This window comes from Manihot esculenta, chromosome 15 (assembly GCF_001659605.2).
Source record: "Manihot esculenta cultivar AM560-2 chromosome 15, M.esculenta_v8, whole genome shotgun sequence".
Taxonomy (NCBI): domain Eukaryota; kingdom Viridiplantae; phylum Streptophyta; class Magnoliopsida; order Malpighiales; family Euphorbiaceae; genus Manihot; species Manihot esculenta.
In genome coordinates this window covers 31,070,680-31,098,521 of record NC_035175.2, presented here as the reverse complement: position 1 = coordinate 31,098,521, position 27,842 = coordinate 31,070,680, and the positions used below count along the sequence as shown (strand labels likewise).

The following is a 27,842-nucleotide window of genomic DNA, read 5'->3' as shown; positions in this document are numbered from 1 at the left end:
TTGCATTATGAGCCTCTCTTATAATGTCTCCTTTCAGCCCTACATCATCTGGTACACACAATCGGCTCCCATAGCGGAGGATCCCCTTGTTGTCGAATCTGAACTCACTATCTTTGCCTGACTGAACAGTCCTGGCAATCTTCACTAACTCTGGGTCCTCGTGCTGTTTCTGAGCCACCTGCTCCAGAAACATGGGTGCCACTCTCATCTGAGCAATCAATGCACCTGTACCAGACAACTCCAACTGTAGACCTTCCTCAATGAGCTTGTAAAACTCCTTCACCACTGGCTTCCTCTCTGCTGATATGTGGGATAAACTGCTGAGTGATTTCCGGCTTAAGGCGTCCGCCACCACATTCGCCTTACCCGGATGGTACTGAATCTTGCAATCATAGTCACTCAGCAGCTCCACCCATCTTCTCTGTCTCAAGTTCAAATCTCTTTGACTCAGGATGTAGTGCAGGCTCTTATGATCTGTAAAGATCTCACATTTTACCCCATAGAGGTAGTGCCTCCACATCTTGAGTGCAAAGATTACTGATGCCATCTCTAGGTCATGCGTGGGGTAATTCAACTCGTGCTTCTTCAGCTGTCTAGAAGCATAAGCAATTACCCTTTCATTCTGCATTAGTACGCAACTCAGTCCCACACGGGACGCATCACAAAAGACTGTAAAGTCTTCATCACTAGATGGCAGAGCTAACACTGGTGCTGAAGTCAACCTCTTCTTAAGCTCTTCAAAACTCTCTTCGCACTGGTCGGTCCACACAAACTTTTGATTCTTCCTGGTTAACCTGGTCAGAGGAGCTGCAATTTTTGAGAAGTCCTGGACGAACCTCCTGTAGTAACCTGCCAAACCCAAGAAACTTCTAATCTCTGTCACTGAAGTGGGTCTAGGCCAGTTAGCCACAGCTTCTACCTTCTTGGGGTCCACCTCTATCCCATTTTCTGTCACAACATGCCCCAAGAATGAAACGCTCCTCAGCCAGAACTCACACTTGGAGAACTTGGCATACAAGCCATGCTCCCTCAAGGTCTGTAGAACCAACCTCAGATGATGGGCATGCTCTTCTGCATTCCTAGAATACACTAAGATATCATCTATGAAGACAATAACAAAGTGATCCAGGTATTGGCTAAACACTCTGTTCATGAGATCCATGAATGCTGCAGGGGCGTTGGTTAACCCGAACGGCATTACAAGGAACTCAAAATGCCCATATCTGATCCTGAAGGCTGTCTTCGGCACATCCTCCTCCCTTATCCTTAGCTGATGGTACCCCGATCTCAGATCTATTTTGGAGAAACAACCCGCTCCTGCTAGCTGGTCGAATAGATCGTCGATCCTTGGCAAAGGGTACCTATTTTTGGTAGTGACTTTGTTCAACTGCCTGTAGTCGATACAAAGCCTAAGGGATCCATCCTTCTTTCTGACAAACAAGACTGGAGCACCCCAGGGTGAGGTACTCGGTTGGATGAAGCCCTTTTCTACCAGCTCTTGCAACTGTTCCTTCAATTCCTTCAACTCAGCTGGAGCCATCCTGTAGGGAGGAATAGAGATCGGTCGGGTTCCAGGCATCAATTCTATCTCAAACTCTATCTCCCTAGCAGGTGGTAAACCTGGCAGTTCATCTGGGAAGACGTCTAGAAACTCTCTAACCACTGGCACCGAGGTGGGCTCTTTAACCTGACTGCTAAGCTCTCTCACATGAGCCAAATACCCCTGACATCCCTTCCTAAGCAACCTATGAGCCTGAAGAGCTGATATCAGACCTCTAGGTGTACCCCTCCTGTCTCCCCTGAAGACAACCTCTGACCCATCCTGACCTCTGAACCTGACTACCTTATCCCTGCAGTCCAAGGTAGCACCATGGGTAGATAGCCAATCCATCCCTAGAATGACGTCAAAATCTGTCAAGTCTAGAACCACAAGGTCGGCGGATAGGCATCTTCCCTCGACAAAGACTGGACTACACTGGCAGACTGACTCTGCCACTGATGGATCACACTTGGGTCCACTGACCCAGAGAGGACACTCTAACTCAGAGATCATCAACCCCAACCTCTCGACGGCTCTCAGAGCAACAAAAGAATGAGATGCACCAGGGTCCATCAAGGCATACACATCTGAACAACCAATGACTAAGTTACCTGCCACCACGGTGTTAGATGCATCTGCCTCCTGTTGAGTCATCGTGAAGATCCGTGCTGGAGCTGATGGACCTTCACCTCTGAAACCCGCTGAAGAAGAGGCTGTCCCTCTCCCTCTGCCTCTGCCACTGGCCTGAGTCACGGCTAGAGCTGCTGGCTGAGCCACACTGCCAGAAGCTGTCTGCTGAGACTGTGCTCCAAAAGCTGCCCTAGGACACTCCCGAGCCATGTGTCCTTCTTGCCCGCATCTGAAGCAGGCTGCGGTCCCAGCCCGGCAAACTCCCCTGTGTGGCCTACTACACTTCGCACAAACTGCATTATCCGCACCAGAACTCGAGCCACTCCCTAGTCCCAGACTGGACTTGACCTTGTTCCAAAACTTGTTCTTCTTCGACTTCTTGGTGGTACTGCTCCACCTCTTGCTGCCTGAAGCTGCTGCACTAAAAGAAGAAGAGCCTGGGGTCTTAGAACCGGAAGGCTGTGCCACTGACTGCTTAACTGTCCCCTGAACGATGGCACTGGCCTCCATTTTCCGGGCCATATCCACTATGGCATGAAAGCTCTCCCTATCTACTGACTGGATCAAGGAGGAATATCTGGAGTGGAGCTTCATGATATACCTCCTTGACCTTTTCTGATCCGAGTCAAGATTTTGCCCTGCAAAAGGCAACAGCTCCAAGAATCTGTCTGTGAACTCCTCTACACTCATCTCATCAGTCTGCCTCAACTGTTCAAACTCTATCATCTTCAGCTCCCTTGAACTATCTGGGAAAGCCCATCCTACAAACTCGTTTACAAACTCTTCTCAAGACATGTTGTCCACTCTCGGGTTCACATAATTCTTGAACCACTCTCGTGCCTTCTTGCACTTAAGCGTGAACCCGGCCATCTGAATGGCTCTACTGTCATCAGCCCCAATCTCATCTGTGATCACCTTAACCCTTTCAAGGTACACAAATGGGTCATCCCCTTTTTCATACTGAGGAGCACCCAGTTTCATGTAGTCGGTCATCTTGACCTTGCTCCCACTGGCTGAGCTAGGTCTAGAAGGTTGAGCAACTGGGGCTGCTGGTTCTGTAGGTGGTGGAGGTGGTGCAACATTTTCTGAGGTAGGGTTTGCTGGATTTGGATAGTAAGGTGGGGGTGGATACATTGGGTATTGTGAATATGGTGGGTAGTAGGGTGGGTATGGCATCTGTGTGGGATAAGGGGTGAAGCTAGGGTAATCCGATGTACCTCCCATCAAATACCCGGGATTTTGTGAGAAGTGTGGGTAATGGGGTGGCTGAACAAATCCCGAGGCCTGAGTGCCTCCTTGGGACTCTCCCATTCCCTTTTCTGACATGCTAACTCCCAGACTGCCATCCCTCCTCTGCTCTACATCCATATCATCCCCCATGTCCTCTGACATTCCTCCCTGAACTGTTCCTCTTACTGATCTGCTTCTACCAAGATCCAAAGACCTTCTAGGGTCTCTTACTGCTCTTTCTCTGTTAGACCTACTAGACATTGCCCTAGGCAATGTTGGAGGACGGGCGCTCGTGCCCTCATCCTCAGGTGGTACTCCAGTCAATCTTGCTGATCGACGAGTTTCTCTCATCCTATTTTCTGAAAAACAGCACATAACAAGCAAACATTAGCATCATATGGTTCATGTGGGCACACATGAACCCTCATCACATACATCACATATCATTAATGCACATGCATATAATCATGGCATTTCACATCATCATGTAAGACAGGACTCCACATCCTATCCTAGTGGACATGATCTTCCTATTGTGCTTGACCTTCTATAACAACTAGGAGCCCGACACTCTAGGTCCGACCATATGAACCTAGGGCTCTGATACCATTCTATAACGATCCGGAAATCGGACCGCTACCGGCGCTAGGATCCAGATCGGCTTAAGACCGCCGGGACCCGTAGCAAGCCTGACAATAACCTGAAAACCTGTTTAATCCCATACATGATCAACAATATACATAAAAAATGAAACTTTTCCTTACATTCATACACCAAACTCAACCTGTGCATGCACTAAACATAATCATAATCATATCTATGACCCCTCTGTGGGATCTCATCAATGCCCCAATGGGCGATACAATATATGTTGAGTTGGTTGACATAAGCATTACAAAACATCTAAGATCATGTATTAAAAGGGATATCTTACTCATAGGGTCAAGCACAATCTCTAATCCTCAATGTCATAATACATAACAAGACTATACTGTACTTTTACATTACATCATTCTACAAATTCGTTATGTCCACATTCTATCTATTACATGCACAAGACTTCATTACTCTTGCGGACCTCCTGGTCTACCCTGTACCTGCAAACCTAGGGAATTTGGGAGAGGGGTGAGCTACTAGAGCCCAGTGAGCAGAATAATAAAACATTTTATTATATATGATAACATGAAATGCATCACATCACAGCTAATCACATCAAGGATGAATTTATCACCAATAGTCCTCTACATGGTCCAACTGTGCCAGGGGCGTAGAATGGGCTTCACTGGTCTTTCTCTTACATAATCATAACATAGCATAACATAACATTCCAACTGTGCCAGGGGCGTAGAATGGGCCTCACTGGTCTTTCTCTTACATGGTGCCAGGGGCGTAGAGTGGGCCTCACTGGTCTTCCATACCGTATCATCATCATATCATAACATATGAGGACTAAAGGATCATTCAACATTCATCCGCATCATCAACATATTATGCAATGCAACATATTCGTGAGTTCTAATGCAAGCACCCTATTATATCTCATGGCAGTCATGATGCGTGAATCATGCTAAAACTGGTTTATTTATTTAAAAGCATAAGAGTTATTCCACTCACCTCTGGCTGAAACTCTACTGACTCAGAAGCAGCTGAACTCACTGCGGGGGTCCTCGGTTCCTCGGGTCCGAACCTACACAGGTGGACTCAAATGAGGGACCAAACAACTAGAACATAACTCTAAAAACATCCCCCAAAAACCCCTTAAAACAACTTAAAACAATCATGCAAAACATGCAAAGGAAGGCTGAACAGGGCAGGTTCGGCGGCACCTTCGGCGGCCGAAAGTCCCTCCAGAGCCGAAACCCAGGCAGGTTCGGCGGCACCTTCGGCGGCCGAAAGTTCCAGACAGAGACGAAAGTCTCTTTTCGAGGGCAACTTCGGCAGCCGAAAGGCCTGCCTCCCAGGCAGGTTCGGCGGCCGAAAGTCCTTCGGCTGCCGAACCTGGTTTCTGCCAAAGGGCAGAAACTTGGTTCCCTTTGCACAAAAACCTCTCCTTCCCAATCCATCATGCAAAAACCTATTCTACAACACACTTACACAAGCATACAAGCTCCTAGGGGCTTCAAACTAACTAAAACCCCATCTACAACACATCAAACATGCATTTGCAAGCCACATTGTTCAAAACACAACATAAACTCATAAAACCCTACACATGCATTCTACCCCATAGATCTTACATAAAACTCACTTAAAATATGCAATGAGCTTAAGATCGGCTCTTACCTCTTGAAGATCGAGAGAGAGACGACCAAATCTTAGAGATGGGAGATTTTCAACTTCCTTGGGTCTCCAAGCTCAAAACTTGCTCAAAACTTGAAAATCTTCAAAACAAGATGAAAATTTGTGAAAATCGTGAAAGATTTGAAGGAAAAACTCAAAGATTGGTGAGGAACGGCGGAGAGCTCACCTTGGCCGAAAATGGGGAGAAAAGCTCGCCCGTTTTCGGCTAAGGGACCCTTTTATAGTGGCTGGCCAGGCCACGTTCGGGGGCCGAACGTGCCTCCGCATACATGCCATGTTCGGCGGCCGAACTTCAGGTTCGGCGGCCGAACCTGGACTTCCCTCACTTATGCCTTCGGGGGCCTAAGGCACACCCGAAATGCATGCATGTTCGGCGGCCGAACTTGAGTTTCGGCGGCCGAACCTGAGTTTTCCTCCAAGGTTGTTTTCATTCAAAAACTCATTTCCTCTTTACTTAAAATCATCAAATACATTAAAACATTTCATGAAAACATGGTTTTACCCTTCTAGAAGTCTCCGACATCCGAGATTCCACCGGACGGTAGGAATTCCGATACCGGAGTCTAGCCGGGTATTACATGGCTAACATGAAAGCATCTTGAAAACATTTCATACATAATGAAAACGTTTATCTCAAAACTCATGATCATGTATAACAAAAAGGGATCAACCAACACTAGGCAAAGTACAACTCTATATTTTATCTCATATACATTTCTTAACTTTACTCTATCTCTTTATAACATACTCTTTCCATTCATAACCTTAATATATCCATCATGTCCATACATAATGTCCATACATCATGTCCACAACTATACTATACAAGCATACAAACAGAACATAACATCATTTAATATCACTTAAACTTACATCATCTTAGCATAAACATATACATGCCACATATCAAAACCTAGCTATGCTATTACAACCAACACATGGCAACCCATGCTCAGACTCTGTTTTCCCCAAAGCTCACTCTGACTGTACTCTGGCCCTGCAAAACTGGGGGAAGAGGGAGGGGGGTGAGCTACTAGAGCCCAGTGAGTACAAACCATAAAAACAGTTCATTCATTCATTGCATGCTCTCATGAAATGCGTCACAGCACAAACATATCACATCTCGGATTAGACATGATCCCAGGACTCCCTCTGTCGGTGCCCGGCTCCCTGAGGAGCTCACATAGGTCACTACATGCTCTAGTGCCCGGCTCCCTTGGAAGCTCTCACAGGTCTTATCTAGGCATAACAGATCGCGGGCTACTGAGATCGCCTTGGTCCATCCCAACAACAGTAAATAATGCAATGCAATGCAGCATATTCGTGATCTCTAATGCGATACAACCTAGTATCACATGGCATCCATGATGCGTGTCTCATGCTCATACTGCCATTACCTTTAAACATTAACTTTAAAATATGCATAGTTAGTTCTACTCACCTGAAGCAACTGCTCGACTAACACTGGGCCGACTATCACTGAAGCTAGACACCTCGACGTCTCAGGTCCGATCCTACACAGACGGACTCACATGAGGCACCAAACAACTCTAGCATAGCTATAAAACAACTCATAAACATCTCCCCAAAAATCCTCTAAAACATCATAAACATGCATGGAAAAACATGCAAAGGAAGGCAAAACAGGGCACCTTCGGCGGCACTTTCGGCGGCCGAAAGTCCTCTCCAGAGGCAAAACTCGGGCAGGTTCGGCGGCAGGTTCGACGGCCGAAACTCCACTCCAGAGCCGAAAGTCCAAAATTTCGGGAGCAACCTTAGGCAGCCGAAACCACCTCCTCAAGGGGTTCGGCGGCCGAAACTCCTTTCGGCGGCCGAACCTGAGTTCCTCCAGAACCCAGATTCATGCACCAACCAGCCTCCTTACACCATCCAACCTTTCATATCATGCATAAAACCTCTTAAAACCTTGCATAAACCCTTAAACATGCATATAGCCTCCTAGAACAACCTTAAACTCTAACACTTAACATCATATAAACACATATAGCAAACATAGGCATAAAGGGTGCATAAACCCCTTCATGCACAACTCATGCAAACCATGCAAACCTAACCCTTTTCCCTCCATAAAACTTGTTTAAAACACTATAAAATATAAGGATCAACACTTACCTCTTGAAGAACTAGGGCTGGTGTGATCCTAACTTCAAAATATGGAGAAACCAAGCTTCAAAACTCTAATTCTCCAAAACCTTGCTCAAAGCTCACAACTCTTCAAAACAAGGATAAAACTCATTAAAAATCATGGAAGAACTTGTAAAAACCATGAAATCACATCAAGGAGGACATGAGCTCACCTTGGGTGGGAAGAGGAAGAAAACTTACCTCTTGAACCGACCTAAGGAGCTTTTATAGGTGGCTTGGTCAATCACTTTCGGCAGCCAAACATGCACCCGCAACTCTACCACATTCGGCGGCCGAACATGGGGTTCGGGGGCCAAAACTATACCACCTTCGGCGGCCGAACCTCTATTTTTCCCTCCTTGGCCTTTTCTCTTCAAAACTCATTTCCTTTCCTTTCAAAACCATAAAACACTTAAAAACCCTTTTTGAAAACCTTTGTTAAAACCTTACTATACCCCTCAAAAAGGATCCGACATCCGAGATTCCACCGGACGGTAGGAATTCCGATGCCTGAACGAGCGGGGTCTTACATTCTTCCCCCCTTACAGAACATTCATCCCCGAATGTTCAAACAACAAACAAACAAGCAAAAGAACCACTGGAGTATAAACTCCTGGGTCTCCTAAGCACATCTCAAGCACACTTCATACTGTGGTGATCCCACAGAACTAACATTCTCGGAATTCCTTATTCCTCCATTCTCCATACTGATCTGCTCAAAATAGGTGAGATTTTCTGAGATCTCCACCTCTAGTTCCTTAAGAACTTATCTTGGACCTGACACGCACTTTCACAAGCTTCTGCCGCGCACTCTGATCCTTGCCCTTCTCTCTTTATCTTTACTAAACAGGCTTCCGCTGCGCTACTCTGATCCTTTCTCTTTTTGCTCTACTCTTACTTTTCCTCTGCTCTATTCTTACCCTCTACTAGACTAACCTCTTTCTACCCTTCAGCAACCTAAACCTGAGCCTCAATCTATCTTAGGAAACAACCGACTCTCGCTAGCTGATCCAATAGACCTGTGATCCAAGATAGAGGCTACTACTCCTGATAGAGACCTTGTACAACTGCTTACAGTTGCTACAAAGACTCAAGGATCTATCCTTCTTTTCCCATAACCATACTGGAGCGTTCCAGGGTGAGGTACTGGGTCGGATAAAACCCTTGTCTACCAAACACTCCACTACTCTTACACTCCTTCTGTAGCCCTACCGGCACCATCCAGTGAGGAACAATAAAAATGGTTCTGGTACCGCGTACCACTTCTAAACCAAACTCTACCTCCCTGACTGATGGTAGACCTGACACTAACCTGAAACCTCTAAACCTCTCTCTATCTATGATACTAAGGCTGGTTCCCAGACCTGCCTGCTAACCTCTCAAACCAGAACAAGAACCCGCTGACAGCCACTCCTATACACCCTACTAGCCTGACGGCTGACATCCAACTTCTAGGCATCTTATTCGGTCCCCTCTGAAGCCTACCTCGGATCCATCCGGAAGTCCATCTTGACTACCCTGCACTGCAGACGCAGGTAGCTCCAGCACCACAAGTAGAAAAACCAATCCATCCCCCGAATGACATCCAGACACTCAAGTCTAGGACCTCATGGTCGGGTGGAAGGCATCTCACCATGTATCCCAGGAACTTTCCTCCCCTGATGAAGAAGGCACATTTCGCTGGGTTTAGCCTCATTCTGTACTGTTCTAGTACCCTGAATACTTCCCTCAGATCTACCATATGCTGTTGGAAAGTTGGGCTTTTGACCACCATATCATCTACGTAAACTTCTATGTTTCTGCCAATCTGACCTTTGAAGATTTTGTTCATCAGTCTCTGGTATGTTGCCCCGGCGTTTTTTAGCCCAAAAGGCATGGTTGTGTAACAGTAGGTCCCATCTTCTGTTATGAACGAGGTTTTTTCTTCGTTCGACCTGTCCATTGGGATTTGATGATATCCCGACATAGCATCCAAAGAAGACATGTAATCGAAACCGGCCGTAGAATCAACCATTTTATTAATATCAGGGAGGGGATAACAATCTTTAGGACAGGCCTGATTCAAGTCAGTAAAATCTATGCACATCCTATATTTGCCATTAGCTTTTTTGACTAATACAGGATTCGCTAACCACTGCGGGTACATGACTTCTCTAATAAAGCCTGCCTTTTCTAACTTCCGCACTTCCTCCCTGGTGGCCTGTTGCTTCTCCTTCCCTACTACCCTCTTCTTCTATTTCACCAGTCTGGCATCGGAGAGAACGTTCAGCTTATGGGTCATTACTTCAGGGTCAATCCCGGGCATGTCAGAGGGCTTCCAGGCGAAGCTCGAAGCGTGACCTCTGATCAGGGCCATGACTTTAGTTTTTTGTTCTTCAGTGAGGTCGGCATTGAGACTGAAGACCTTATCTGTATCTGCTTCTGATAAAGGAAAAGTTTCTAGCTTTCCGACCGGCTCAGTTCTGGCCTTTTTCTTCTCATCCCTGACCTCTAGCACTTCCGAGTCGAGCTCCTCCTCGGTTGAGCTCGGTTCTGCCACTGTAGCCAAATACACTGCTCTTGCCTATTCCTGGCTACCCCGGACTACTCCTACTCCTGCCTCTGTTGGGAACTTCAATGCCAAATATCTGATACTGGTGACAGCTTCAAAGTCAAACAGCGCAGGTCTTCCCAGGATTGTATTGTAACTCAATGGGAGTTTGACCACTAAAAACACCGCATAATGGGTGCGAATTTTTGGTGCTTCACCTAAGGTGAGAGCCAGCTTCACCTAAGGTGAGAGCTAGCTTCACCTTTCCTTCCACAGGTACTGGGACTCCTCCGATTCCTTTGACCGACGCCTGATCCCTGACCAACTGCTCTTCAGAGATTCCCATCTACTGGAAGACCCGGTATGGCAGCAGGTTGACCTTACTCCCGTCATCCACTAGGATCTTTTTTACCCGATAGTTGTGAATGACGGCTTTGATAACAAGAGCATTGTCATGGGACATCTGAACGCCCTGAGCATCCTCTGGAGAGAAAGTGATGGCAACTGGAGAGTGCTCAACGACCTGTATGACCTCGGCGCTGCCGCTTTCCCCCTCTCGACTCCTTTTCTTCCCCCTATGGCTCATCCAGCCTCCTGTTCCTCTGACAATCATGTTGATGGTTCCACTAGACCCGTCATTCACCGGTCTAGCTGTTACTCCCCTTGGTGCCGGAATTGCTGGGTTAGGCTGAGGCCTCTGTCCCTCCGGCTTCTTCACAAAGTTCTTGAGGTGCCCTCTTTTTATCAGCCTCTAGATCTCTGTGATTAACTGGAAGCAATTATTAGTGTCATGGCCGTGCGTACGATGGTACTGACAATACTTATCAGGATCTCGCTGGTTTGCTTCTGTTTTCAGGGGCCTGGGCCATTGGAGGAACTCTTTGTCTTGGATGGCCATGAGCACTTCAGCTCTTGAGGCGTTGAGTGGAGTCGGAGTGACTTCTGTTCTGAGACCTAAGGAGGGAGAGGTCTTTGATCCCTTCTCTCCCAGGGCTGTCTGTAAGGCTCAGGCCTTTTGCCGTGCTTTTTCTCATGCCTCTCCAACTTTCCTTCCTCTGGGGCTTTCTCCTTATCCGTCGCTCCCCTGACGAATCTGCTTGTTACTAAGGCATCATCCTGCCTTATGTATTTTTCTACCCGTTTCATCAGCTCGGCCAGTGAGGTCGGAGGTTTCCTGCTTAATGAGCCAAAGAACTCGGCAGAGATTGTTCCCTTTTGCATGGCCTCCACCGCCCTTCCTTCATCGAGCTCAGGAATCTGCAAGGCCTCCGTGTTAAAACGAGCGACGTATTCCCTGAGTGACTCATCTCTCCTCTGCCTGATCGTCTCCAGATAGCTCGTCTTTCTATCTGCGGGCACCCCGGTGATAAACCGGCTAATGAAGCGAGTAGCCAAATCTCCAAAGCTACTGATGCTTCCGGCCTCAAGGTTGTTAAACCACGTCCGTGCTGGTCCTGAAAGCGTCGTTGGGAATACCTTGCACATCAAGGCATCTGACAAAGTCTGCAGCTCCATAAAGGTTTTGTAGTTCAAGACATGCTCCCGAGGGTTTCCAGCTCCGTCATAGGCCGCCATTGGTGGCATTATAAACTTCTTAGGAACAGTCTCCTGCTGCACCCACTTCGAGAAGGGTGAAGAGGTGGGCAAGAGAGTTTGGTCTTGATCTTTCGATCTCAGCTCAATTAAAAGCTGCTCTCTCATCTTCTGCAGCTTTTGGTCTACATTTTCCTCCTCCTGCCTAGGTTTCTTCTCTAGGTGGTACTCCTCCTCCTTCTCTTCGCTCTTCGTCCACCTAGTCGCTCCGGCAGAATAACTATCAGCCTCGTCATTCTCAATCATCTCCCTCACCCTCCTTCCATGAACCCTGGCCTCCGGTTCTTCCTCCTCTCCGGCTCTCCTTACCCTTTCTCCAGTTTCACGACTGTTGGTTTGAGGGTGGTTGAAGGTAGGTAGAGGTCCATTGGTCTGGGGCTCTTCTACTACTGGCACTACGCTTATTGGGGTGCTAAGGCCCCATTGCTGCATTATTTGCCCCAGCCAGTGGGCGGTGTTTTGTAGTTGGAGGGCAATGGTTTGAAGGTCTTGGTTGGACAAGGTAGCGCGGAAGCATTCCCTGCCAGGCTGGGCGAGGGGTTGAAAGGAATGGGTGGCTGATTATTTGGAGTTGTAGGACTGGAAAAAGAGAACTGCTGCCCCTCTTGGGCAGAGTTTAGATCATTTGGAGTGGCGTTGTTTTCGTTGTGGTTAGCCATTGTGGATCTCAGTGGGTATTGTGAGAGTGGAACTCCGGTGATGAAAAGATCTCCTTCGGTTCCCACAGACGGCGCCAATTGATAATCTGAGATCCAGAAAAATAGGGTTTTACAGAGGTTTTGTGTAGATGATCCCTTTTGGGGGAGGGCAATCCTCCTTTTATCTGTTTTCCTTGTTCGTTAGTGGCGTGCAACGGCCTGGTTCCCATTGGGCCACTTGTCTCTGCCATACTGATACAATCGTACTAGAATATCGGGTATCTGTCTCATGCGTAACGGCCTCTGATTCCCCTTACGCGCGTAGGGTAGGGTCCGCAAGACAGATGGAGGGATCTTCTTTCTGATTCCGGGCTGGGCCGGAAGATAGGAATAAAGCTAAGCCCAGAGGGAGTCGACCTGAGAAGCAATGAAGGCTGGGCTGGGCCGGCCTGGTTTATAAATTCAGATAGGCCCGGTATCAAGGCCCGAACGGGTTGGATCTGTGTTGTGCAGAAGACGTGTGCTCCTCTGGATGCCGAGTCATGGTCTTGGGCTTGACCTCGGACTGGGGTGAAGAAATCCAACGGTCATCAGCCATATTATTACTGGCACATCTGCATATATTTAGGATGATTCTTTATTTCCATAAGAAATATAATGGATGGTCGATATTTAGACAAAAGCTCATCAAGAGCTTTGACTGCTAAATGTTAACTCATGGGGCTTCTAATTAGCTTATCCCAATTCCTTAGCATTTCAAAATTAGGATCATCATGGGGCTTCAAATGGCTCCTAACCAACCACCTCAGTCTCAGAAGAACTAGAAGCAACGTCATTAATAATTACTATACCGACAAAAATAACTCTCATTTCATCACAACGTAGTTCAACTACTTGTGGGCATAAGCTTTAGAAGAGTTTGGTTTTGATGATATTAAAACTTAATGAGTTTGATTATCTAACTATCTTTAGTTATTTAAAGACAAAATTATAATACCTAAATGTTGAAGAATTGATGAAAGCACTGCAATAGAAAAGAAAAGAACACCGAAGATAACTCAAGATGAAGCAAAGGAGGAAAAACCAAAATAAGTGTATTCCTAGGATTAAATGTAAAAGTGAGTGAGTTTAATATGCCAACATTAAGTCATAAAAACTATTCTCATTCAATTAAATGTTTTCAGAAAATGAATTTAACTCTTAAAGTTTGAGAAAACAAGCGTTTGAAATATCCTAAAATTAGCTCATCTAAAATTTTAAAGCCTAAAATTAGACATTTAATTTTACATGCATTTTAAATTTACATGCATTAATTTGGTAGAATTTTCTCTGTTTTATTAGCATTTTAATTTGTAGTACATATGAAAAATACATTTATAATTATAATATAAACTGTCATTTGATATCTTACTATTCTTTAATTTAGCACACATTTTATAGCAACATTATCCCTTATTTTTTCATGAATATCATCACATGTAAATGCTTAGCTCTTTTTTTTATCCATATATGATTACATTATTTTAACTTATATAACCTTCATAACCCACTCTATTTAATATGTACATGCCAAAATATAACTGTATTATAACGCGAAAACTCAAACAACCAGCTATAATAATGGTCTTGATGTCTGATGTAGATCTCTGACGACCTCTGCAGTGTTTACTTTATCTACAACCTGCGTGAGGTAAAAACCAACATGCTGAGCTAATGCTCAGTGAGTGATTGCAAACAAATAATAAAATAAAGCAAGCATATTTATGGATATAGATAATTAAGTAAACAATTATAAACATGTAAAGTGTAGTTAACATGATACAAGTATACTTGTCAAACTTCTTGGTATAAGATAGGAGTGACGTATGTATCCTTGTGCACGCCAAGAATTTCCTTCAAATTCAATAAAAATATCTTTTTTTGCCACTATTACACATTTTATATGTACAGCAAATCGTCATAGCTAAGTGCATGCAATAGATGTAGACATATTAACATTCCCTAATAATTTCACAAAATTGAGCACCAATCTTAATTAGGTTCTCAGCCCTTATAAACACATAGTAGGGTCGACTAGGTAGATAGGGAGTTATAACGGTGGGCACATGGTTCCAAACAGTAGACTTAAAGGCCAAAATTGTGGTAGCAGGGCTCCACGGCCATGCTTATAATGTACCTGATCTGTAACCACAAATATAGATCATGTATCGATAGCAGTACTGCAAACTCTATATGTTTATATGGCATGCCATACCCTTAAGCTAACCTCGACTCCTATTAAGTTTACCAGGGTTAAGCATCATTAATTCAATGTATTAATTATTCAACGTAAATGCATGTCATTTGAAACTATTTGAAATCATTTTCAAAGTACATATATCATATGCCAAGGTTAACAAAATGAGAAACTCATGGCAAATAGTGTAAAACTTTATCGACTTAGCATTCCAATATTGCGTCAAGTCAATTCATTTTTTGCATTTCATACCACTAATAAGTAACGAATGGCAAGTCTTACTCAAATCTTCATGCACAAATAATTTTTATTATCAAGCAAGCATGAGCGAATATCAAGTATGATAAGCAAGCACGTGCGTAATTCTTACCGATTAAGCAAGCATCTCAATTTTTATGCATTCCAATTCAAGAGGATTGCATTCTGTCATATTTTGCATCAACTTTTCAAGTACTTTAAAGTTATAATTTGACTTAAGTTTCTTCATAACAAATGTATATTTATGTCTTATCTTTCCAACAAAGTATAATTCATGCAAATTTGATTATCCTATCTTAAATTATGGATTTTTTTTACAAGCTGCTCAATAAAGTCTTAATCAGTTCAGTATTGGTATTTGTTTATAATATCATAAAACATATTATATGCATGCAATTTCATACAAATTCAAGCTTAAGTGCCTCCTATAAAGTTTTATTTATACTTCTTAAGATTCATTTAGCAATGGTCTTAATAAATTTCATTGAATACATAATTAATTATGGTATAATTAATACAGTCTGTTCCGAATGCTCTATCACTGTGTCCAGTTTAAGTTAACTTGTAATTTACTTCATCTTAACTACAAATTCAGAATTTGGTCAATTCATAAAGGTTTTAGTTCTTTGTCTCAGATTTCATTTGGTATAATTTATACCTAATTTCAATAACTACATAATGAGTTCTAAAACTTCTAACACATACTGCCCTGTTAAAACCTATCCTGCCAGGTTTGCACTTTTAACTTTCATGTTAAATTTCTTTACTTTAAGCTTTTCAAACATCATTCCAACATCCATATTACATATTTATACAATCAAAACAATATTAGCAGTAAGTAAAATCAATCCTAAATTTCACATATTTATGAAAAAATCAAAGGAAAATAGAAAAATCATACAAACACCAAATCTTTTGTACAATTCTTTTCAAAAGCTTTAGGTACACCTTAGTCATTCTTTTTCCTTGCCTTTCCCATTCAATGCACCTTCCTCTTTTTGAATTTGTTACTTACAAAAAAAAAAAAAGAAAAATAGGAGTTTTAATTCATTTAACAATATAAAATTAATTAAAAGTATGGAAGAACATATTTGCCTAACCTAATTTTTAATTTCTATCACTTACTACTTAAGTGCCTAAATTTCTCTCCTTCTTTTCTCCTTTTCTATGATTTCTTTGCTGGTCATTTAACTTAGGAAAGAATTTGCTTGAATGGAGATTTTTCTTCATGGAGAAATATGGTGGAAATAGAAGAAAAGAAGACAATAATTTTGCTTTTCTTTTTGGTGTAGGTTCAGCCATCATAAGGAGAAAGGAGACAACATTTTTCTTTTATGCTTAGTCATGTATTTCATGTATAGTTAGTTGAAACATGGAGCGTTTAGGTGAAAAGGTAAAGAAAATAGAGGACCAAACTTAAAATTTACTTTAGACTTTTAATATTCACACTTTAACCTACTAAACTTTTTTCCATGTTTCAATTTAGTTTTTAAACTTTCAATATTCATAGATTGACCTACTAAACTTACAGTTTTAACATTTAAAAGTTCGTTTTATTTAGGTAAGCACGTCGATTTTAACAAGTATCTCAAGTTAACATGTTGAAAAATCCTAAACAACTCCCAAAAGTGACTCGTTTCAGACTTGCTAATCACACTGTCTACCTTATTTCTGGATGTGTCTGTTTCTTTATTTGAGTTTTCTATGATTCAGTTATTAGCAGTTTAGAGTTATGCTGGCACCTCCCCTAAGTAGCTCTAGGTAAGCTAACACCTCCCCTAATGCCACTTGCTCTAATAGTGAAATAGCCTAACTCATACCTAGTGATGTCACTATTCTAACTATGGGTTTGAGGATGTTACAGAAAGGATCCTCTACGTGACTTTCTAATAGGGCTATTGCCTCCGTCATATGAGTATGTTGTGGTGTCTCAATATTGGAAGGGTTATGATTGGGGTTGAAACTCTATTCGTTGCTTTGTTTGGCTTTTACTTCATGGCATACTTATGACTAACAGGGAAGATAGAGGAGAAGATTTACACAAGATACGAGTTGTTCCATTTGTGGTGCAGCTGAAGAAGACATGCTCCGTATCTTTCGGAACTATCCACAAGCACTTGAGTTCTAGATGTATATTTGGCGTTCTGATTCTCTTCGATTGTTTCTATCTGCGAACATTGCTGACTGGTTATCTAGGCTATCTGTTTTGGAGTGCATCCTATACCATGAATCTTCGTCTGTGCAGGTGCTTTTTCTAGGGCTATGGTGGTTGTGGAGATGGTGGAATGACTAGGTCTTTCGTTGTGACTACCCCCTTAGACCAGCGGCTTGTCTGTTTTAATTTACAGCTTGCACAGAATTTGAAGGCATGATGTTCCACTGGAGATCACACTTAAGGTGGTGCTCGAATGATTACCAATGTTGCATAGCACCCTCCCTTATTGGATTGGATTAAGCTCAATACAAATGGTGCATTTAAAGGAAATCTTGGTGATGTTGGCGCAAGGGGTGTTTTGCATGATTGATTTGGGGTCTTGTTGAACAGTTTTTGTGTTCGCTTGGGCACTTGCTTGTCTATGAGTTTTGAACTTCATGCAGTTATGTTTAGCCTTCGGTTAGCTTGGAATATGGGGATTCGACGCCTCATCGTGGAAATATATTTTAAAGCAAGGCTTGCTCTCCTGAAAAATAACAATGATACCAATTTGAGACATGCGAATATTTTGTTACAGTGTCGTCAACTAATTCAGTTAAATTAGTAGGTGTCGTTGACTCATGTATATCAAGAAACTAAAGGTATTGCAGATAGAATGACTAATTTAGCTGTTTGTCTTCAACCATTTTATCGTCCTCTTAGATCTATTGGGGATTTTGTGAGATGTGATTTATAGAATATATTTTGTCCTAAAGTAATCCCAATTAGTTAGATTCTATTTGGGGGATCCCTCCAATATATATATATATATATATATATAAGTATATAGTTTTATTTTCATCAATTATTTTTTAAATTTTATTAATTTCTCTTAAATATTTATAAAGAAATATCTACTTTTCGTTTCGCTATGATTTTTGGAATTTTTCTTTCTAATAAGTTATTTTCTATTTATTTTTTGATACACATAAAATTAATCATGGGCAATCCCTACTAATAACATATTTCCCCAAAAATTATAATCTAAATCTTCTAGTTGATAGCACATTATGCAAACACTTTTTTTTTTGAAATTATTATGCAAACACGTATTAATTAAAAACAATTTTAATAATTATTTATTAATATACATATAATTAGAATATAATTAAAGTGTTGTTTAAGTATTCTTATTGTTTTCATTTTGAGTTTTACTTTATTATTATACTTGCACTGTTAAAAATTTCCATTAATTTGAAGGTTTATTAATTAATTAATTAAAGTGAAAATCTTTCTAATTGCTTTTTTAATATTTTATTTATATCAAAATTAATGCATATATAATTTTTTATATTTAAAACACAATAATTTAACTCTTGTATTGTGAATCTGTCAAACTTAAAACCTCTCCATCAAATTCTTGATTAATTTTTTATTTATATGAGAAATTATTAAAATACTCTTAAAATATACATTTTTTTCTTCTTATATCAAAATCAACACTTACATTTATCTATTTTTTAAGAATAAATATTTTTCTTCATTAGGCTCTATGGCCCATTGAACCACCATATTAAAAATTTCTTAAACCTTTGAAACTATTCTTTCCTTAAACACATTGTCAATCAATATACTAAAGTAGGGAAATAAAATATATTGAAGGTATAAAATCTGATCATATATCCTGCATCACCATCTCATCTAACAAGGCCAAAGCTGGATTTGTTCTTCATTTGAGAGAAGAGCTTGGAAAGTTTGTTAATTATTATACCAATAGGTCACTGCATCTAGTTCACATCCTCTCTCAACCTTTCCTTCTAGCAACTCAATTGGAAAATTTATTTTCCTACAGTTACACAAATTAAGCTATAGTCATAAGTATTAGCCTATATATATATATGAGTTGCATATCGTGCAGAAAATAGTGCAGAAAATTTCAAATAGGAATAGGACTAGGAACATTAAAAATTATCACAGTATCAGTCTCCAATCCAAATTTGAGTATTTTTTTTCCCAAAATTGAGAACCAAAGATTCACAAGGCAGAAGCAATTAGTCAAGACGGAAAGACAACAAACATCCTATGAAATTCCTAGCGACTCAATAGTTCTGAACAAGGAAACAACTATATGGTACTGTTTCTTTGTTACGAGCAAAAAAAAAAGTGGATTAACTTCAACCCTGGAAGGCAGAGGATGCATATGAATTCTGTGATCAAAGGAAGCATCATCAAGGTGGCCAAAGAAGCACATTTGAATTTATATCTCGAGAAAAGTTCAAAGCGAGCAACTTTATGTGAATCAGAGTAATTAGAATAATAGTAACAGTCACTGGAATTTGCAAATAATTAGGTTGGAGTTTGAATAGTACCCACTTCTTCACCTGAAAATACACATCTCATGTTTCTGTCCTAAATTTCTGGTTTAGGACGACAATAAAGCAAGAATAAAAATTACAACCTAAACTCAAGATGACAGCTAATATCAGCAATGGTTAACACCTGTAAGCCCTTATCTGGCAAGATGGCTCAGTCTTTTCAGCAACTATGGACTGTATTGCACTTGAGAACCCATACTCCCAACCCATCAATTATCGAAAAATATCTTCCTTCTGTTTAATCTATATTGGGGCATTTTAAGTCACAACGAGTTATGCTCATGCAACCCTATTCTATATTACAAATACAAAGAATTCCCATTTTAGATCACCAACAGATGTAAAATCAAACACTTGGAGGAGAAGAGAAACTTGGAGATATATTACTCTCTCAGAGCAAGTGACAACAGAACAGATTCATTATAGTTAATGTGCGTATATATGCTAAAAACATCATGCTAATGCTAATAGATGGTTTTTATTATGATAGCAAAAGCAACTAGGTAGACAACTTCCTGCATATGTGGATTCAGCGTTGAATGTTGAAATCCCACTTAACATCTACACCTTCAAAATCTTCATAAGGATTTCTTAGTTTCCTCAGAATGGAATCGTCAAAGCGCGAGAAAAGGATTACCAATTCTATGGTGGTGGCATCTGCATAAAATCCCCTATCAATCATTTCCTGAATAAGTTCTGAAGCTTTTGCTTCGTCTTCATGCCTGAGAAACCCTTGAATGATGACATTGTAACAGCAGTCATCCGGTGGACATCCACTGTCTTCCATTCGTCTAAAAATCTTGTATGCGTAATTTAATAATCCTTCCTTGCACAATCCTTTTATTATTGTACTATATGTGAAAGCATCAGGCGTCAATCCAATTACAAAAAGCCTAGCAAGCAGTCTTTTGGCATCATTAAATTTCCCAGCTCTGAGCATACCATCAATCAAAATGGTATAGATCACACAGTTAGGCTTCACTGGACTGTTCTCCATTGTTTTAAATAGTCTTATTGCCTCAAGAAGCTCCCCAATCCTGCACAAGCCATCAAGCATTACTGAGAAAGTTACTATACTTGGCTGCTGACCATGAGAAAGCATGTCATTGAAAACCTTTCGTGCAGTCTGATGCCTCCCTGATACCCACAAGCCCTTTATAAGAGTATTATAACAGAGCTAGGAACTAAACCTTTTTGAGGCATTTCATCAAAAACTTTTGTTGCCTCATCTATTTTTTTGCTCTTGCAGTAACCATTAATCAAGATATTGTAGCTAAAGGCATTAGCTACGCCAGTTCTTACCATCAAATCAAATACTTCCCTAGCTTTGTCCATTTGGCGACGTTCACAATATCCGTCCATCATTGAACAACAAGTGACAACACTAGGCTGAATACCACGGTGAAGCATCATCTTGATCATACGTTCAGCATCTGAAGTCATTCCTTTCTTGAAAAGAGTGTCAATCAATATATTGAAGGTAACAACGGTTGGCGATATATTTTGACTCTCCATTTGTTTGAACAGGTCCACGGCTTGATTCCATTTGTCTACTTTGCAAAGACCATCAATTAAGCATGTGTAAGTGACAACGTCAGGGGAAATGCCTCTAATCCTCATTTGACGTAACATGTCCAAAGCTTCATCTACTAACTTATCCCTGCAAAAGGCACCGATTATTGCAGTGTAAGTCACCAAATTTGGCTCGCAACCCCTCTCTGCCATTTGCTTCAGCAACCCAGCAGCCAAATCTTTTTCCCCAAGTTTACATGCACTGCTTATCACCGTATTGTAAGAACAAACATCAGGTTGATAACCTCCCGCAATCAGTTCACTGAAAAATTCTACTGCTCTCTCGATTTTTCCTTCCATACAGAATCCATTGATTAAGGTATTAAATGTAAACATGTCGGGATTAAATCCAGATTTCAACATTTTACCCAAGACGGAAAGGGCAAAATTGACATGGTGTAGGCGACAGAATGATTTAATCAAGATGGTAAGAGAATAAAAATCGGGTGAGCTTCCTAGAGAGTCAATTTTTCTGGACAAGGGAAAGATCATGGGATGTTGATTCATTCTCATAAGAGCAGATAAAATCCTATTGAACGCAAATCTAGGAGGCAGAGGACGCATATGAATGAAGTGATTAAAAGAAGCCAGAGCATCATCAAGGTCTGAGGAAGGCTGAGAGTGTTCAGGTTTCGGAACGGAAGAACAAGAAGAAGAACGAGAAGAAGAACGAGACGAAAAACGAGAAGGGAAGCAGTGGATGCGACGGGTATGAAATAAAGAAGGAGAAAGACCTCTTTGCAAACGAAGGTAGAAGAAACTCCAAGAACTTGTGAAAATACCGGACGCCATTGTCATCGTCCAAGCTACTACATGCAAAATTGAACGTTTGTACCGGTAATATATATAGAGCACGTATTCCAGTCTGTACATCCGACAAAAATAAATATTTTTTTTAAGAAGAATTTGTACACAGTACATTGCGCTGATATTTCTCTGTGCAGAAGGATACGTTGGCAGGTGCATGAAAACACGAGTGAAGAAGAATCTGTTGGTGGGCCCAAGCTGGGAGTGAAACTAGCAAAACGTGAACAAGGGATATGTTGGCAACTAAAGCGCACCGTTTTATTAAGTGGTGCAAGCACGCCGTTTCACACTTATATCCATAAAAATAAATTTTGACAATTTTTTTAGCAGGAAATTAGAGGTAACGAAGATTCAAATTAATTTTTTAGGCGAGTAATATATCTTTATTCAACTACACTAAATTAAGAATCAAGAATGATAAATTTTAATATATTAATATTTTATAACAAAATAAATAAATAAATAAATAAAATATTATATGCTTTTTGTGACATTAATAAAAATAATAAATTATTATCAGTATTTGTTATTTAAATCACAAGTTGGTTAAATGAAATTATATCTTCTAATAATAAAATAATTGTGATCAGTTAATTAATACACGTATATTAACTAATTAAATTTCTTTTTATCATTAATTATATTATTTTTATTTTTAATATTTAAAAATTAATTTTTTTTTATGTTTAGTCCGATCAGTCCAATGGATAAAAACACGAGAAAATTCATGTTTGAATTTCTATTTATCTAATCTCCTACTTAAAAAAAAATATTTTTTACATTTTTACAAAAGTATAATTATTTAAATTATTATTATACTTTTTGATCATTTATAATATGAGATCTAAGTTTATTGATGGTACATAACATCCACTTAAAGTAAATTATGAGTTGCCATCATAAAATAAGGGTCACCTGATAAGTGGGAGATGCGATCCCGCTACGGGAAGGGAGATCTGAACACTTTAAACACTCGGACAGTTGTCAAGACTCGCTCTCCCCTGATAGGTTGAATCTTGACACATGGTTACTGTTATTAGATACATTGCCACTTCGTCTGTGATTGCGGAATCACCAACTCATTAGCTGGCGATATTCATTATCAAGTAGCTGGCCACATCATCGTCGGATTTTCAGAAAAAAGACTATATTTACCTCTATCTTCTTGCAGTATAAAAGAAAAATGATCACAAAGGTAAATGTACGCTATTCTCTAATACTAAAATCCTAAGCAATTTATTGTGTTATCTTTACTTGTCACGATATTGACTTGAGCGTCAGAGTGGCTGCCATAGGCATCCACCACCACCACATTTTCTCCCATACAAGTTTTGGCCAATCATAGCATAATCTCATTTCACCACGTCATCAATCTAAACTCAACTATCTCATTTGGTTTCATTATTGGGAAGCCCATTGGATTCTCTCTATCCCTTTGGGTTTACGCTAGGCCCTACCCCTTTTTTCTCTCTAAAAGAAGGAACTTTTCCTCCCTGTTCTTAGAAATGGCTTGAAGTGTACATGTCATCACCGGAGACTTGAAAAGGGTAAGGAAAAAAATAAACGGGTAGCAGAGGATGTTCTATCTGTCCATCAAGAATTATGGACCAGGAAAGAGGTAGGTTCAGCCTCGCGGACAAGGCAATCGGATTCTTTCAAAATGATCTCCTGGTCATTAAAATCCTCCTAAACTAGTATGAGGTAAGAAGGGTACTGATATATATAGGTAGTTTTGTTAACCTTTTTATCTTAAATGTTTTCAATAAGTTAGGCTTGAATAAGGGCAACCTTGTCAGAGTCTCCTACCCTTTAGTAGGGTTAGGAGATAAGACAGTGGTAGTTCTGGGTACCATCAACCTTTCCCTAGTACTCGGAGATGATAAGTATAGGTGAGAACTGTATGCAGAGTTTGCAGTGGTAGAAATCCCATTTGCATACAACGTGATACTCGATTGTTCGGTCCTAAACTACCACGGAATCATTATTAACATGGGTGCTATGTTTCTTAAGCTTCTAGCCCCTGGGAGAATAGTAGTGGTTCGAGGCAGTCCGAGATCAGCCGAAAAAAATTACGAACACCCTGCAAAAAGCCTCAGAAAAACAACCATACCCATTGGTTTGCTGGAGAAGCCAGAATCTCACATAAAGTTGGAACCCACAGATCCGATAGAAGAGGTCTAGGTAGGGAAGGAGCAAAAGGTGCAGTTGGGCACTGCGCTAACCGGGAAAGCGAAGGGCCATTTGATAAAGTTATTGAAAGACCAAGTGATCACTTTCGCTTGGTCTCCAAAAGATGTAACAGGTGTAGACCCGGCTCTTATCACCCATAAGTTACCCATTGATAAGACTGTTAAACCAGTCCAACAAAAGAAAAGAAAGTTCGCACCAGAGAGGCAGCAGGTGATCAAAGAAGAGGTTGGTAAGCTTCTAAGTGCAGGACTGATAAAAGAAGTCCAATATCCCATATGGCTAGCCAATGTGGTCCTAGTCAAGAAGGCTAACGGAAAGTGGAGGATGTGCGTGAAATTCACTGACTTAAATAAAGTATGTCTGAAAGATCACTACACATTACTGTCTATTAACAGATTATTAGATTCGACCTCAGGGCATTTGGTAGTCTCCTTCCTTAATGCCTTTTAGGGATACTACCAAATCATGATGGATACCGAGGATGTAAAAAAGACCGCATTCATAATAGATGAAGGAGTGTATTACAAAGTAATGCTTTTCAATTTGAAAGATGCAGGGGTGACGTACCAAATGCTGGTGTCATGAATCTTCAAAAAAATAATAGGATCAATAGTGGAGGTGTATGTGGATGACATGGTGGTGAAGAATCGATCCTCGGAGGACCACCTAGAAGATATCTGAAAAGTTTTTGACATCTTGGACAAGGCAGGTATGAAGTTAAATCCTGAAAAATGTAATTTTGAAGTAAAAGCTGGGAAGATCAGTGCCATTAAAAATATGGAAATACCCAAAACCATTAATGAGGTACAAAGGCTAAATGGGCTATTCACTACTCTGGTGCTTCATATTATGCTCGGCCAAAAGGTGTCTCCCGTTCTTCCAGGCTTTGAAAGGAAAAGGCAAGTTTGAATGGGCTCATTTTTCTCAGTCTTTTCATTTTTCCACATTTCTTTTCATAAAAGAGTTGTGTTCATAACCAATTATCACAATCTCGCAGATACAAATATATCTATGTGATAAGTTCTTTTTAAAGGAAAACGAAAATTTTTTTATCTGTAACAGTTATAGATAGATTGCAGATTTTTTAAATATTATTATCTTATAATAACAAATAATTAATATTAATAATAATAACATCTTTATTATTATTAATTATACTAACGAACTCTTAGCCCATTAATATGACATAGCACATCAATGACGTTATTTTGTGTGTGACCCAATAGACTCACATTAATTGGCAATAGACCCGGTCTGACAAGACCCATAAATCATAAGCGGCCTCTAGCAAGATGTTATGACTATCCAATTAATATGAGGATCAATAGTCCGATAAAGCCTAATAAACAGAACATGTATTAATCCCTTTGTCACAAGATATCTAATTTGAACATAAGTCATGGTCAATGTCAAACTTATAACGTTCAAACTTATAATTTCTCGATCTCTAAGTAGACTGATAAAATCAAATAATATTGATCACATTATCAATTCATTTGAGTATAGCCATGCATTTCTCAGTCTCACTTATCGAGGGGCCCAAAAGATATCTCTCTCAAAGAGAGATAAATTCTATCTTGATTGTTCAATATCCTCTACATAATTTCTATTATACTCGATCATAACATTTATGATTATTCAATTAAAAACAATGTTTAGTTATATCAAAATATAACAGTTCTTATGTTGGAAACTATGACAATCTTAAGTCAAAGGATTAAAACATAACTACCTTGAGATTCACTTATGATAATAACCCATGTAGTGATCTCAATGTGGGTCCATCCAACACTTTGTTCTCTAACAAGTATCTATGATTATTGATTTATATCAACATACACATAATTGTCTCATGATTATCAATCAATAATTATACTAGTCGTATTTTATTATTATCATCATAATAATAAGTAATTAGGGATGTTAATTATTATTATGTAAGATGCAAACAAATAAAATGATAATAAAACCTCTTTTTTTAATAAACAAAATGACATACAAAAAGGTCCAAGATAATGGGTTAGGGCAAATACACTAACACCAAGGACCTCGGGAGAAATGCAAGTGGCCATTGAAAGTCCTTGATCTTTTTTTTCAGTGGGGGATAGGTATTCTTGGCCCATTCTCTAAAGCAACTGGGTCAATAAAGTTTATAATTGTGGCGGTAGATCATTTTAGCAAGTGGGTAGAGGCTGAGGCGATACAGTCCATTACCACCCAATAAGCGATTTCCTTTATCAGCAAAAACATATTCACTCGATTCGAAATACCGAAGATAGTAATCACCAATAATGGAACTTAGTTTGCAAGCTCCAAGTTTAAAGACTTCTGCAAGAAATGAGAAATTGACTTAAGATTCAGCTCAGCCTATTACCCCTAGACCAATGATATGACTGAGGTGACTAACATGACCATCTTACAGGGTCTAAAGAAAAGGTTCGACCAAGCCAAGGGAAACTAGCCTGAAGAGTTACCCCATATATTATAGGCATACAGAACCACTCCCAGGGCAGCTACGAGAGAAACACCCTTTTCCCTTCTATATGGAGCCGAGGCAGTCATTCTTGTAGAAATCCAAGTAGGTAGCTTTAGGACATAGTATCCTGAGATATCAGGGAGTCCTGAAGAAATGCATTTTAATTTGGACCAAGCAAAATTTCTGAGGGAAAAGGCCGCAATTAGAATGGCAATTTACAGAAATAAGATGTTTCAAATGTTCAATAGTAGGGTTAGGCCACGCGCCTTCAATGTAGGGGATCTAGTCCTCAAAAGAATAGACGTAACGGGTGGCAACGCAGGATCTAGTAAGTTGGGCGAGAATTGAAAAGGATCGTTCAGGGTCTCGAAGGTTATTTGCTCAGAGTCATATAAACGGACCAAGTTAAACGGTCAAGTCATTCCCCACTCCTGGAATATCTGTAACTTAAGAAAGTTTTATCAATAACAAATTAACAAGATATGGTGCTTTTTAGTAATAAGGAATGATGGGATTGCCTCCCTCGAAGGCCATCTAGGTGTTGGTCCCACTAAGTAAGGCCATAAAGTAGTTTTTGCCAGGTGATCCGGACGTTGGTCCCCACTAAGCAAGGCCATAAGGCAATCTTAGCCAGGCCAAGCCATAAGGCAATTTTCGTCAGGCCATCTGGGTGTTGGTCCACTAAGTAAGGCCACAAGGCAATCATAGCCAAGCCAGATCATAAGGCAGTTTTTACCAGGCCATCTGGGCGTTAGTCTCACTAAGTAAAGCCACAATGCAATCTTAGCTAGGCTAAGCTATAAGGCAGTTTTTACTAGTCCATCCGAGTATTGGTTCCACTAAGCAAGGCCACAAGGCAATCTTAGCCAGACCAAGCCATAAGGCAGTTTTCGTCAGGCCATCCGGGCGTTCGTCCCACTAAGTAAGGCCATAAGGCAATCTTAGCCAGGCTAAACCATAAGGCAGTTTTCGCCAAGCCATTTGGGCATTGATCCCACTAAGTTAGGCCACAAGGCAATCTTAGCCAGGCTAGACCATAGGGCAATTTTTGCTAGGCCATCTGGGCGTCAGTCCCACTAAGTAAGGCCATAAGGCAATCTTATCCAGGCCAAGTCATAAGGCAGTATTCGCCAGTCCGTTGGGGTGTTAGTCCCATTAAGCAAGGTCATAAGGCAGTCTTTTCCAGA

General features: G+C 40.7%; 1 protein-coding gene across 1 annotated transcript; it reads right to left on the bottom strand.

The window, feature by feature from the left end:
- Positions 1-20,139: 20,139 nt before the first annotated feature.
- LOC110600810 (putative pentatricopeptide repeat-containing protein At1g12700, mitochondrial) lies at positions 20,140-21,974 on the bottom strand. Its single transcript, XM_043951410.1, has 2 exons — positions 20,801-21,974; positions 20,140-20,747 (listed from the first exon to the last, which is right to left on the bottom strand). The coding sequence occupies exons 1-2, from the start codon at positions 21,972-21,974 to the stop codon at positions 20,140-20,142; spliced, it is 1,782 nt and encodes a 593-aa protein (XP_043807345.1).
- Between the last annotated feature and the right edge of the window lie 5,868 nt (positions 21,975-27,842).